Source organism: Streptopelia decaocto, assembly GCF_964273445.1.
Source record: "Streptopelia decaocto genome assembly, chromosome: 16".
Classification (NCBI taxonomy): domain Eukaryota; kingdom Metazoa; phylum Chordata; class Aves; order Columbiformes; family Columbidae; genus Streptopelia; species Streptopelia decaocto.
Genome location: NC_138671.1, coordinates 12,021,132 through 12,036,055, shown reverse-complemented (window position 1 = coordinate 12,036,055; position 14,924 = coordinate 12,021,132). Strand labels below are relative to the sequence as shown.

Genomic DNA, 14,924 nt, shown 5'->3' with positions numbered 1-14,924 from the left:
GTTACTGGCCTCCAATAGACTTTGCAACACTGATCACCACCCCCTAGGCCCAGTCCACGCTTCTTCAGCTTATAAACTCTAATCAATCCACGCAATCTCCAATAAGATTTATTATCTTTGAGACATATGTTGAGCTTTATTAGTGTCTGTATTACCAGCAGGTCTAGCAAGATAAATCCAGGACAGGACTCAGTCCACTCACTGCCCTGAGAAATAGCTGAATATACCAAGAATATCTCTTCAGAAAAAAACATACAGGGGAGACATGTTTTATACTTAGAAACTACATGGATCGTGGCAGCTGGACACCAGAATCCTCAGATAACGGTTGGTTGTTGGACTAAGGGCTTAGCTCAGATAAACGTATTAAAGCCCAGTTCAGGAGCAGGTATCTTCCCCTCCCCAGTAAAAGAGTCCACAGGCAGGCCTTTCACTTTCCGTAGCCAGGCTTTCCTGCGCGCTCTCTCCTGCTCTTCTGTGAGCTGCTGCTCTGCCTTATACTGAGCTGCAATAGCTGCCTCGTACCGCTCCTTCTGTTTTCCTGTCAGAAGCCTGAACCCACCGTTAGGCTGGGAAGGGTGTGCAGCATTCATGCAAAAAGAGATTTTTCTCCTGGAAACCACTCCATTTTCCATTTGTGCAATGGTCGCATGTGTTGGTTTGGTCCACTCAGCAGCAGCTGTAACGGGATCGATAACCTGAACCCCATCTCCAGGGGGAGGGATGACTTCACCAGGAGCTTTCTTTTCCTCCAGCAAACGAGAGCAAGTCTTGGGCCGCACAACAGAGGGAGCAGGGATGGAGGACTTCACAGTGGGTCCATACAAAGAGTTTTTCAGCTTGAGCTGCAGCATTTTGGTTTCAAAGGGTACAGAGATTCTCCTTGGGGTCAGAGAATCACTGCACAATTTCGCATGTCGGAGCTGGGCTGCCTGATCATTTTTGCGTTGCAGGGAGTGTTTGTGTATGTGTACCTTTTCAGGGTGGTGGTGCTCACGTTCCCAGGCTTCCTTGACTTTCGCATGGCGATGAGCGTGGGACCTGACCGGGGCTGCCTTGCAGGCATTCTGCAGCGTGCTGACTGTTAAGAGGAACTTGGCAAGGGACATGGGACTACTTTGACCTCTGCTCTTTCCAAATTGCCAAGTGGATTCTGCCTTGTAAAGATGTGCAGGTACATAGATAGAAGTGCCACGTTCGAGTCTGCTACCTGTTCCCAAAAATACAACACAGCAGGAGTCAAAGAGAGTTTTTCTGATCATCATTGGCAGGTTGTGCAATTATGCCCTTGACTAAGAACTGGACGGGGATTGTGTAAAATGCTCAGCCCCACAAACTTTGCCATAGTGACGCATTTGTCACTTGGTTTTGCCATGTCATTGCCATGTCAGTGCTTTGCAATACATTTCTCTTCTTCCAGTCTGGCCAACTGGAGCTTCTGCCCCCTGGAAATATATTTCAGAGAACATTAAGTGCAGAAAGGCAGAACACAGCAAACAAACTAATGAAAGTTAGTGCTTGTTCCTCATTTACGGAATTTAGAACTGTTTAATCTGCACATACACATGACCCTGCTTCTTAGTTACAAACATGGGAATGTGGGGTTAGAGATTTTTGATGGGCACAGTTCTCTGAAGTTCTATTTCAGAGTCTGCCTTAAACTTCAAGGGCCCAAAACATTCTGAATATAAGACTTTACAGAAATGAACTTGGGACAAATGCCATATGGTCACAGGCCACATTTGCGGTCCCAGTGCTCTCTCGTTCTCATGCCTCAGGCTGCCGTGTCACTGTTGGCTGAGACAACTCACATATAATTTTTTAAAACAATTTTCTGAGTTGCTGCTATTGATCAGATACCAACTACTCAAATTTTGTGCATGGTTCTGCTACACCTGTTAAAGAAAGAAAAAATAGAACAAGGAGATAACAAAACCCCCTAGAGAGCAGAGAAGTAAGCCGTACAGCTAGAGCTGAGCACTTGTCCTGTTTCTTCGATGTACAGCAGGTTCTGTAGCCATCACAGGCTGTGCCAGGGATGTGTGTGACCACTGCAAACCGTCCATCCAGAACAGGCCTGGCCTCCAGAGATCCTCGTGTTTATCTTAGGTGCACTTGTTTGACGAATCGCCGTCCTACCTACCTGCCAAGTGTCCTTACCAGGAATATTTGCCAGGAATCCTATAGAATGTGCTCTCGCCATGTTTCCCAAGGTGAGGGTGGAGGGTTGTGTGGCGTCAGGACCACACAGTTTATTCTGCTGCTCTGCCTGAACATGAGAACTCCTCTTCATCTTGAGCAAATGCGGGTGCTGCTGGCAAGCTGCTGATCTCATCAGTTTATTGCAGAGAGCTAGAACACAACAAAAGATTAATCTCAACTTCACTGGTGTCAGACCTTCAAAAATCAAGTAAAATGTACATAACCGTTGGGCTTTAAGTCTTTGGTTACAGTTTTGCCTCTTATCACAGCTTCTGAAGGTCTAGGGATTAGAAACAATCCAAACATATTTGTTCAGCAGAAAACTTCACAGCATTCAAATATGACGGTAAATGTAGATCTTTTAAAATATTAAGTATGTACACACAGCCCATACTTTTGTGCCACTAGAATTACAATACACTGCACTCCTATGTGTTTCCTGTTTCTACAAACTGTCCGTCCCTTACCAAGTAGAGCCACATCAGTGAGGTCAGCACCTGGTGGCCTTCAAAGCATGAAAACTTTCTCGGTTTACCTGCAATACACAGTTTGACTGTGGAGCTGGAAGATCTGTGATACATACTGCATTAAATAACTGCTGATTAAAAAAAAAAAATCACTGTGTTACAACTTAAAAGGTGCCTGCTCATGTGCAATTGCATTTCCCACGGATGGCAGGTCCCGAACACAGGTGTCCTGTGACTTTCTGGAGTATTTTCTAATAAGAACTGAACCAGCAGCCTGTTTCCCTGCACACCAGCTGTAATGGTGTGAAAAATACTGATTTCTCTGTTACTGAGCTGGAAACACGACAGTGCCTGTCTGTATGGGGATATAGTGGAAGATTTGGCGAGGAGGTTGTTTAAATGTAAATACGCTCAAGCGACTTGCACCTGTCTGTAGAAAAAGCACACACATCACACTAATTGCTTAACTGACCTTGTGTGCTTGACGAGCAGAACCTCTGTGTTAGATAACACAGGCCTGTGAGAAACTCCAGGCACCTCATGACTATGGCTGAGATTCCTGCTTTGCTGTGAGAAAGAGCGGGAGGCTGCGCCTGCCTGAAGCCGTGAAATACAGGCGAGCTCAGCAGGCCCAGTGACCTTCCAGCAGGGCTGGACTGACCAGCGCCTGCGTCCCCGCTGCTGTCACCTCTGCTGGGAGCTCAGGTGCGGCTTCGGAGATCCCCAGTAGAGAGGGAACTAAAGTGAAACTTGCTCTTTGCAAGTGCATCCGTGGCCTCTGGCTCTTCCTGCGATGTGCCTGCGTATGTGCACACGCTGTCTTGACAAATGTCTCCAATTTATACCAAACCTTTCTAAAAAGGCACAAAGGTTTTACAAAAGTCTACAAGTGACGGAACCATTGAAACCAACAGCACACCTCCCAGACTGCGCTTTTGAAAAGCGGAGAGTCTGTATATTGATTAAGACGAAGGCAGCCATGTACTGGCAATGATTTCAAATTCATTTTAGGAAATGCCAGCGCGATGCAGAGGCTGTTTGTAATATTTTGAGGTGTTCCCCAGCCTTTCAGTGACCCGCAGTGGACCCAGGTTGAGAACAGGAGCTCTCAGCACCTTCTGGTTCCAGAGCCAGGCGGCACATCTGGTCGTGGTGCTGCCTTCACCGGCGCGGAACCGGGGTTCTGCTCCAAGTCACCTGCTGCTGGTTGCTCTTCCCCGCCACCTCTCGGTCGGCATCCAAGGTGTAGTCCCACCTGACGTCCTCAAACTGGAACACCAGCAGTACGGCTGGAGAATTTATCACCATCCTGAAGGAGGGAAGGAAAAGCTGTGAAGAGCACGAACACCATTAACCCAGCACTTAGTGCCTGCGGGCACTTCAACAGCTCTGAGATGACCTGCACTTGTTTAAGGGAGCAGGAACAATTAACCCATCGATGGTGCTGCACATTGTAACCCAACCTTTGTGTGAGCTCTGTGGGGCTCTTTTCATTCAGCTCTATAATAAATTTAGTTGTAAAATGATTAGGATGAAAACTTGCAGCAGTAGAGTGAGCTAGATCAGTGCAATGCCAAAAGAAACTGGAGATACCATATTATTAGGGACATTTAATGTAAATTGGAGGGGTGTGATGGGCCTGGCTGTGATGGAGTTTTCTTCATAGCAGCCCATATTTTGCTGTGGTTCAGAGCTGTGACCAAAACACCAGCATTTGAGCCATTGCTTATGAAGAAGCTGGGAACTACCTTCAGTGTAGAGGTGCAGATGTGAGGAGACCTGGGAGAACTTTCCACTGTTGGCTTTTATAAAGAGGCAGTAAGGCAGGAAACAGGTAAAGGCTTTGTCAGGCCTTGGCTTGGGTCCCCAACCTGCTGAGAAATTTGGGTTCTCAATTCAACTTTACAGTTGATCCACAGAATCTTTTAGGTTGGAAAAAACCGTTAAGATCATGAAGTCCAACCATAAACTCGGCACTGCCGAGTCCACTGCTGAGCCATGGCCTGAAGTGCCACATCTTTAAAATACCTTTGGGGATGGGGACTCCACCACTTGCCCGGGCAGCCAGTTCCTCTGTGTGTCTTAAGTTGGAAAGAAACGGGAAATTGTCAATCGCTGGATGGAGTAAACAAATCTATTTTTAGCCACTGCTAACAAAACCAAGTTATGAAAGCAGTCAACAAGCAGTAGAGCCCTTTAAAGCTTGTTTGTGAGAAGGAAAAATGCTTAATTCCTTAAATTACCAACTTATCTACCTAGTTTAGTTCAGAGACGACAGCTGCCGTCACCAACCTGTTTTCTGACACATGGACAGAAGAGATGGGGCCCCCGCTGGTATTGGCCGTCAGCACTTTCAGGCAGGTCCCAGTCAGGTAGTTAAATACACGGATGTTCCCATCAGCGCAGCCGCTGATGACTCGGAGATAGAGGAACTGCAGAGACACGACTTCCCTGGAAACACAACGTGACAGCGCTGGGACACCCATTGTGCTTTCCCAGGAGACGTGATCAGCTCCCTCTTTGTCCTGGAGGAGACGCAGAGCTCTGCCCCCATCAACAGGCGGAATAAAGAAGCTCATGGAGATATTTCCAGGGCCTGGTAGTGAAGTCCTTCATAATCCCTCCCTGCCCAAACCAACCAGCCCAGTGCATCCTCAGAGCAGCCACTGTGGCTGTGGCCATCTGCCGTGTTTTAAACTGCATTTTTATGTCTAGGAAAGTAAAAGGAAATAATATGACGGTACAGCTCTCACAGTTCTAATGAGTATTAGAAAATAACATAGTACACAGTTGGCAGGGGTCAGCATGTAACTTGGCCACCTCTGACATAGACTGTGTCTTCTCTTGACCAGGTAGCATGACACCCTCTTGCATACAGGTTATGATCCTTGAATTATTAGACTATGCCCTGTCATCCCTGTTTGTGAACAAGTGGTTGCAATATTTGCATTTTAGGTTGTTACAGGTCTTAACTGACAAACACTGGTTATGACCACGTAGTGCCTGACACTTTAAAGATGAAGATTGTTGAACGTGGGGATATTTCAGATACCAAGCTTGATAATTAAGGCATTCTGTGTTTCTACAGACTTAGTAGATTGCTGAATACAACTTGAAATGCATGCGATTCCTACTTTGGGTGGTGGAAAGCTGTGAGACATCTCCTCAGGTTTCCCAACATGCTCCATCCCAGGGCATTCCCATCGGTGCTGCCTGTGACAAGGTGCCACTGGTCAAAGGACAAGCACTTCACTGGGCCTTGGTGCCCCTTTAATGTCTGCAAAGTAAAAGAAATAGGTGTAACGCTCAGTAATCTAGATGTAAATATGCCAAGGTATCTTATGGCATTCACAATACCAGACTCATGTACTATATTGTAGTTTTATCAGGTGTTATTCTAGTATACCAATATATTCCACGGATAACTGTTAGTTTTATAGTTACAAGAAATATTCTGGGCTTGCTACTGACAGTGAGCTGCTGGTGTAGAATTAACATCAATTTTCCATCTTTATTTATGTGCTCAATAGATGCCACCACACCAAGACCTTTATCATCCATTGAATGCTCACCCAGGAGAGAAGAGACCCAACAGCCCTGACTGTAATGAAAGGGACAATCACAAATGTAGCTCAGCTGGAGCCGGGAAATCCTGCATCTGAGATTCCTCTCAGTTTGCAGGTCTGTTCCCTGCAGACAGAAAGAGCTTCACTCCTCTCAGATGTGGACTAACACTGATTCTGGACACCTGCTAGAGGTCATTAGCAGTCTCCAGCCTCGACCTTTAAAATGCAGAGCAGCCATCCAGCTGCTTCAGCTGCATCTGTTACCAGTTGTGAAGGTTTCATGTTTTCGGCTGACAGGTGAGACCCAACCCCAAGAGCTGTTGGTCAGACCCCAACCTCTTCCAGGGTCTGAATGTTCCTGCAGGAGCAGAGGTGGATGTTTCTACAGGAATGATGGGGTCGGGCACAGCAAATCAAGCCCTGCATTAAAAATGACACTTGTTTGCAAACAAGTTTTATATTATTTGCTTACAAATAAATCTGTGGTTTCTTTTACCAGTTTAGGCTGCCTTTGGTTTGGGGCTTTTTTTTTTTTTTTAGAAAGTCTTTGGCAAGAACAAAAGGCTGTGATAAACTAGCACAGATTTTTAAACATTTAGCACAAAATGATCCGCCTAAGAAGAAACTCACTTTGATCAGAGCGCCCGTATCCGCAGCCCACACTCTGACCAGCCCTCGCTCGCACCCGCTGACAACGCGGGCCCCGTCCGTTCCAACCGCCCAGACAACGCTGCCGTGCCGCAGGGTCTGCAGACACTTCCCGCTCGCCAGATTCCACACTGTTGGGAGCAAAGGGGAGAAATCTCACAAATTAGTAGTAAAGAAACCTCTGGCAAAGCTGCAAGGTGATTCCATTTTCCCGAGAGCTGGTGTGGCCTTATAGCCACAAAACCTTTAAAAAGTGAATAAAAGCAGAAGTAACAAGAATTTATGCAGTGACACAGAGACCTTGCATGTCCACGTGGCCACAGCTTTGGCTGCTCTGGAATCAAAAAGAGACGCTAAACTCCACCCTCCAGTTGATGGCCTTGCTTTATTCAGACGCTGCCCGTGTCCCCCGTCACACCTCCAGCACTCTGCCCATTGGCCTTTGTCTGGAAGCTCCTGGTCTCACCTTTTACCATCCCATCCCTGGCTCCCGACACGAACTGCTCTTCGTGTAAATCCAAGCAGGTGACTGTCCCATAGTGACCATTGAAGACTTTCACACAAGCACCACTGTAGATATTCCAGCACCTACAAAGGACCAACCAAAAAGGGAATGCAGTGATTAACTTAATTGATGGCTTATTCATCTTATTATTTCCTACTTAACAGACCCAGCTTTTCTCCTCTGAACACTAGGCTGAAGTCAGGAGTCATTCCACTAAGGTGTCAGAGTATTTGGAACGATCAAGTCAGGATTAGTATTAAATTTTTATCAATATAATTTGTTCTACCTGCAGACTACCTGGAAACACATGTCCGGATTCCACCTTAGGCACAGTTACCTCCAACTGACCTTAAAACGTAGAGCTTTGCAGATAACATTGTTTCTTTAGCGGCTGGTGCCAACGTGATTTCTGTTGGCCTCAGAGAACACCAGCACCTGTTCAAACAAACATTTTGGAGCAGGGAAGAGCAGGGGGTCAGAGCCTGAGCCACTGTAAACTCTTTCCTTTTTAAGTGCTGCCTTTCACGAATTTCTGGTATTGCCGTGCCAGAGCCAGACAACCTGCTGTTCAGCTTTTACCCCGCATCGTGATACTCTTGAGATGCAGAGATAAACAACACGTAAGGGTGAGCATCTCCTGTCTGAGGGTGCAGTGTCTGCAAAGGAACAGCTGTGCAGCGGGTACCAGGGTGTTAAAGCTGCTCAGCCAAACTGTCACAGATAAACCCAGCCTCGCTGAACTCAGTGCTGACCTTAGCAAGTGCCTATGGGAAACATCTGGTGTTTTGGGGCACTTTAGGAAAACCTGTGCGTCACCGGGTGAAACTGGAAAAGAGGAGCTGTCCTATGTGAGCGGGGGTTGTTTCCTTATCTACTGTCCTTTCCTCATTACTATAACAAAAGTGAGGGCAGGAAGATTCCGAAGATGGGCTGGAAGGACTAAAGATGAATGTTTTCCTGGGTATCCCAAGAGGCTGGTATCCTGCGGCACAGTCCCTGCGCTGCTCACCTGATGCTGAGATCAAAGCCTGTGCTGAGGACGAAGCCTTTTTTCTCATTGAGGAGCAGAGCTTTGCTCCCAGCACGATCAGAGAGCAGAGGCGGCACTTCTTTCGTCCCCGGCATGCCAAGGAACCTCACTTTTCGGTCTGCAGAGCCAACGGCTACCAAGTCACCACCACTGTAGTGGATTATCCTGCTCTGGTCTGATCTGGATAAGAAACAGCGACTGAGATGAGCTTTAGCCAGCTGACAAGGTACAACAGGTCTAAGGTGTGACAGGAATTTCTGTGATGCCGAACGGTCTTCACTGAGCAGCCTGACACACAACACACTTAAATGGGTGAATCCTTCGCAGGGCACCACAGCCAGGGTCCCTAATTCTGCATACTCAAGGTTGTATCTGGAGAATAAGCTCAATAGGTGCTGGAGCGAGTGGAGAGAAGGGAATGGAGCTGGTGAGGGGCTGGAGCACAAGTGTGATGGGAGCGGCTGAGGGACCTGGGGGGTTCAGCTGAGAACAGGAGCTGAGGGGAGACCTTCTGATCTCTGACCTGCCTGAAAGGAGCTTGGAGCCAGGGGGGTCGGGCTCTGCTCCCCAGGAACAAGCGCCAGGAGCAGAGGAAACGGCCTCAAGTTGCGCCAGGGGAGGTTGAGGTTGGATTTAGGAACAATTTCTTCCCCAAAGGGCTGTGGGGCATTGAACAGGCTGCCCAGGGCAGTGCTGGAGTCGCCATCCCTGGAGGGTTGGACAGACAGACATGAGGTTCTCAGGACATGGGGCAGTGCCGGGGTGGGTTATGGTTGGACTCCATGATCTTGAGGGTCTTTTCTAACCAAAACAATTCTGTGATTCTAAAACGGGGAGAGTGCTCTGTATCCTTTGTGATACACTGGGGATCACTAACCCTTACATCTTTAAAAATTACCCTGCTATCTTTATTAAAAACTGGATTGGACACTGAGGATTTTCCAACACTGATGCTGAGGGACCCTCCCCTCCAGCCGCACGTTCCCACAGAAGGACCGCGGGGAACAGAACAGGTTTGCAGAAGCCGCTGTTGGGCCCTACAGGGTTAGTGCAGAGAGCAGCCAGGCAATCTACTCACCGGTCCATGAGGACACGAACACTGTAGGAGCCACAGAAGACATTTCTCTCTTCCAGTTGGATTGTGTCTGTTTTCAGATCACGATAGGCTTCCTGCAGATTGTCTTTCTCCTCCCGTCTTTCTCCTCTCTGTCCAAAGAGAAACAGGGAAAAGTAACTCAGGGAGGGAGGAATGTAGCATTATTCCGCAGTATTAAACATACCGGCTTGGTCCCTACTATAGTGACGAGACCAGAGGCAGAATGTGTTGGTAAGGAACACCCAGAGTGCGGGAGCTTCCTGCTTGGTGCAGAAACAAGGGTTGTTCCTCAGCAAAAATGCAAGACCTGACATCTGCACCCTTTATTTCTGGGGAACATGCTGTGTCCTTGGGATGCTGCCCAGCCCTGCTCGCAGCCCTGGCCCCAAGGCTACGCCTGCGAGATGCATTAGGACAAGGCAGGATTTCGGGATGCAGGCTCCTGCTCGTGACAGAAGGTGCTGAGCAAGCTCTGGTCCTTAGGAGTTGCTCACGATGGTACAAACCAGAAGAACAAAGCAACTCCAAATTCACTGTCACATCTTCCAAGATGTGTCCTCCTTCTTGCCCAAATGCTGAAATGCAGGATCCATGGAAGGCAAACACCTTCCAACATACCTGCGGTTTACTTTCACAGTCATGGTCCTCAATGACATCCCCCTCTTCGTTTAACACTGGAACTGTCACATCGACTCTTTTGGCATAGGTTGGAACTGCTCTTTTGGGACACAACCCCTGGAATGAACCGGCAGAGGCACCACAGTCACCGCAGAGCCCGAGCGCACGGAGGACGCTGCTCACGGGTGGGTGCTCCAGCATCTCCACGGGACACTGAAGCCGCACCCAAATCTGAACTGCACACACTGGTTTACTGTTCCTTAAGAGACCGGACTTGCATTTACCACCTTGTTGGTATATGACTTAACTGCTTGTGAAAAATCATTGCTCTTTCTTTTTCCCTCCAAAATCCAGTCTTGAGCTTCTAAGAATCCGCAAAACTTTTCCATTTCAACAGAAAAAAGTTTGAAAGTGCATCTCATCTCTGGTGAGCGCTCAGTTCGTTCAGAATCCAAACCCACTGAGATGAGAGGCTCTTGAAACGTCTTTAGCAATATTTAAGTTTCATTTGTAATGCGCAAAACCTTACATGAAGCAGTCTTTAAATGCTGGCCCAGAGCTGAGATTTCAATGTTCTCTTCACAAATCAAAGCACACAAAGATCTCCTACTTTTTCTCCTTGGGGATTTACCTTTACACTTAGCTTGGTCTATGGCAAGTCTGTTCTAAGCAGGACAAGCATTTCCTAGCAGTTCTGCTTTACTGTGTCCCAACTGCCAGCTGTGACTTCTCAAAGTCATCTCATCTTTCCATCTTCCTTGGTGGAGCAAATAAAGCTCAGGGAACTGTTGCAGCTCTGCCAAATTGTCACCAGCTCCTGGAAGTACAGGATTTGCATTCCTGACCAAACCCTGTTTTCTTCATTACAAGAGTGTTTTGCTCCATTTTTAGAGTCGCAGGCTCCCTGAAGGTCAGTAAAGGCTCTTGTGTTGTGCTTACTTGTGATAGTATGAACATCTAACCTGGCTTAACTCTGCAGATGGAAGAACAGGACAAAGGTGGGAGGTGGCCTCTAGTAAAACCATTTCCATCTAATGGTTTGGGCAGTAGCAGGAGAACTCTCTTTTTAAAGCACATCATAATGGCAGAAGCCCAGACATCATACCTGCAAATATTTGATCCTCTCCTGCACTATTTTTCGACATGCATGTTCCTTATTGACTTCTTCGGCCAGAAAAGCCCAGAATCTATTCACAGACGCACATGCTTTGAGAGATTTTTGATCCAAAAGTCCTGAGGAATTAAAAGCACAGAATGGTTAACCAAGATCCACACTAGAGGCCATCCACGGCCCTCGGGGGAAACCATCCTTGGGAAAATCAGGGCAGCTTTACCAAAGATGTACATGGACAGGTGAGGTGGCAGGCAGCTGATTAAGTTCTTGGACCCAAAGACATTAGAGGGTGACCAGTGGATGGCAGGACCCACAGCCTCATCTCGACCAGTTAAGGGGCACAGCAGGCAAGTTCTCCTCCGCATCAGGGCCCTCCCGGGGGAGTCACTTGGTGCTGTGGGGCCAGCAGCTCAGTGCTGGTGGGTGACCACCTAGAAAACAGAGGAACTGACAGTTTCGTAAGCACTTGAGCTGCAGTGGCTGTCAATGGTGCTGTCGTTAGCAGTGCATCGCAAGAGCTGGTTGATTTTCCTTAAACCCTTCAGTATTGTACTGTTGAAAGGAAAACAGGGGACACTCAGTGTCTTGCAGGACAGTTCAACCCAGCAAGGCTGGGGGCAGAGGTGTGTGGGATGACAGCTCTTCCCACTCCCCTTCGTCCCGAGGAGCAGGCAGGGGCTCCCAAACAGCCCGGAATCCCAGTTCTAGTCTGCAAACCAAAGCTCCCTCCCCAGAGAAGGGAGGGCTGTGTGCCGCTCCTCCCCACCGCCGGCCCCGCAGGGAAGGGCTCTGCTGACAGCCACCCAGGCTGCTGACAGGTGGCATCTTCCTGCCTGGGCACAGTTACCTGCAGTTTCTGTTAAATTCAGCCACTTTAAGTCTCAGCTGGGGGAAATCAAGAGGATATTCGCAGCTCAGGGGAATCCAGCACAAGCCCCAGCAAAGCAGTATTTGCTTTTCCTACACCCTTAACCCTCAAAAGACACTAAAGGGAAAACCAGCACGGCAACAGCACCCAGAACACCGAACCCCGCCGGCCTGGCTGCCCTCGGGGCGAGGTTTCGGTCCCCTCCAAGCAGCCCATGAAGCATCAAGCGGTGCCCCCAGGCCCGGGTGCAGACAAACCCCTTTGTCCCCGGGTCCCACCCGCGCCCACCGGCCCCTTCCCCGGCCCCGGGGGTCCCGCAGCGCCCCCCCCGCTCACCCGCCCCGGTACCCCCGCCGCGTCCCGTTGCCAGGAGACACCGCTTAACGGAAACGTCCGCCCGCCGCCCGTATTGCTGCTCATAGCCGCGGTGGTTCTGCCGGGGATGGGAACCCGCGGCGGGGCAGGGGGCACAGCCCCCGGAGCACAGGGCAGCTGGAAAGTGAAGCAGAGGGGCTGTGAAAAGACCTCAGAGAAGTGAGAGAGAAGAGAGGGGTAAAACAACAACAGCCAAACACCACACACACTCCAAAACAACGACCAACAAAGCACACTTATTTAGCCATCTAACGATTCAAAAATGCATGTAGATTAAGATTAAAGACCTGTTCATCTATCATTTGCAAGAATGTAGGATGATTAATTAGGTTATTAAAAAAAACCTTTTGAAAAGAAGATCAGGTGCTGCAGAACAGCCTGCAAAGGCCAGGATGAACTCGTACCTCCCCAGGGACTGCCCTCAGCCCTGCAGGGACAGGTTCAGATGCATCAGGACAGCAGTGGCACGTCCCTGGGTCATGATCTGTGCACAGCAAGTTTGGGGTTATCGCTGTGCCTGTTCAGCTCTTTCACTTACTGGGAACAGGAGTGGAAACGATGGTGCTGGATGGGAGCACAACAGTCTCTGCCCTGCAGAGATCTCAGCGCTGTGCAAAGCACTCGAGGCACCATCCCATGCACATCCCCATGGTCACGTTCACCATGCAGGATTTTAACACAGCTCTCAGGCTGAGCAAGCAGAGAAATGCAACGCTCCAGCCTCAGCTATTTCTCCAGCGCTGGGTTGTTTTCCTGCCCCAAAGAGCTACTTACAACAAATCCACCCCTTTTCACCAGTCCCAAGCACTGCTATAGGGTCTCTGTGTGCTTGCTCAACTAGATCAAAGCTTGGAGCTTTGCCCAGATCACAAACCCCTCCAGAAATGTGTTTTACTCCCTATGCACAAAAATGCTTATCTTACCTACCTTCCTGGATATCTAGTGGTATCTCATAAATAATATTTTCTAGCAAAACTGTCCATTTGGGATTACAGCAGCCAGCACTGAGAGAAGCTCTCAAGACCCCAGATCTCACATTCCTCCAAGAGGGCTCTGGAGGGAGCAGCCACCTCTCCCTGGGGCAGATTCCATTCTGTCCCCTTCTCCACATTCACAAGAAGGTGCAAGCACCCTGATAAGGCAGCTCCTACTAAAACCAGCCCTGAGACCCTCATACAACCCCCCATGGCCTCCTGGCTTTCACAGAGCCCCCCAGCCCCACTGCTGAGATGTCACCTCCACACCAAACCTGCGCCCTGCCAGGGGGACCAGGAGCCCATCCCGCCCGGCCAGCTCTGCTCAGATAACCCAGAGTTACCTTCCCAGCTGCACGTGAGCACACAGCACTGAACTGACACCTGCAGCTATTTGTCAGAGATAAATATTGACATGAAGGACCTCAGTCCAGCACCCAGGAGAGCAAACTGATATATATATATTTTTTTTTTAAGCTATTCTACTCTCCCACACACTCCTCCCAAGCTCCAGCTCTTCTAAGCTGCAGCTCAGCCCTTTTATTGGAAAGCTGGGTTCCTTCCCCAGCTGAAATGATTTTGCTGCTGAGCTCAGGTGTTTCTGCCTGTCCACGGCTGGGGAACCCTCATTCTCCGTGGTCAGAGCCATGGGGATTAGAGGCAGGTAATAAATTCCTGAGATGTGTAACATTCATGTGAAGATTAAAGCTGGGGAGGCAAATCAGCTGAAACAAACAGAATGTTTTCCTGGCTCAGTCTGTCCTGGGACACAAAGAACCTTGGGAAGATGAAGACAGCCTGGGAACAGACGTGGAGGTGAAGTTCTGTGTCCGGGAGATTTGTACTGGGAAGAACTGGACACAATGGGCAACATATTGGTTTTCTGAAGCCTGAAGACACGTTCAGCTGCCTGCCAGTGGAAGGAGGAGCCCAGGCCGCCGCTGAAGCCAGGCAGGGTGGGCATGTGTCTGGCTCCTTTTTCTCTTGCTCAAGCATTTAAAGAAAAAAAAAACCCTTTTATTTAAAATCCTGATGTTTTGGAATAAAGGCTGGAGCGTGTCTGGGGCTCACAAGTAAATCCCTCTCTGTGCAGGGCTGGTTAAGGCAGCACAAGCACAGATGACACATGGAGCACCCTGAGAAGGAAGCAGGGACTTTGATGGCAAAATACTCCTTGTTTCCAAGCACAGCTCCCTTTTCCTGCAGCACATTTCCCCCTGTGCATCATTTTGTAACATTTGGATGCCCTAAAGGGTTTTCACAGGGGCTTCATCCCTGTGCAGAGGGATGTGGAGTGAGTGTGACTTGCAGTGCCATGGACCTTGTGTCAATCTGGCGGGTACAGAGAGGGGACAAAGCAGGGCAGCACAGGTATTGGGTGCTCATCACCTTGCCTGAGCACTGCGGCATGTCCAGAGACATCACGAGTGTCCTTACAAACACCAGCATCCAGCTGGGATG

At 48.9% G+C, this 14,924-nt stretch overlaps 1 protein-coding gene across 1 annotated transcript; it reads right to left on the bottom strand.

The window, feature by feature from the left end:
• Positions 1-353: 353 nt before the first annotated feature.
• Positions 354-11,611, bottom strand: LOC309446740 (F-box/WD repeat-containing protein 10-like; the record flags this gene model as incomplete). Its single annotated transcript, XM_082066740.1, has 13 exons — positions 354-1,210; positions 2,161-2,352; positions 3,520-3,523; positions 3,867-3,978; positions 4,962-5,120; positions 5,804-5,946; positions 6,866-7,014; positions 7,350-7,471; positions 8,398-8,598; positions 9,497-9,624; positions 10,133-10,249; positions 11,238-11,365; positions 11,467-11,611. The coding sequence occupies 13 exons, from the start codon at positions 11,609-11,611 to the stop codon at positions 354-356; spliced, it is 2,457 nt and encodes an 818-aa protein (XP_081922866.1).
• Between the last annotated feature and the right edge of the window lie 3,313 nt (positions 11,612-14,924).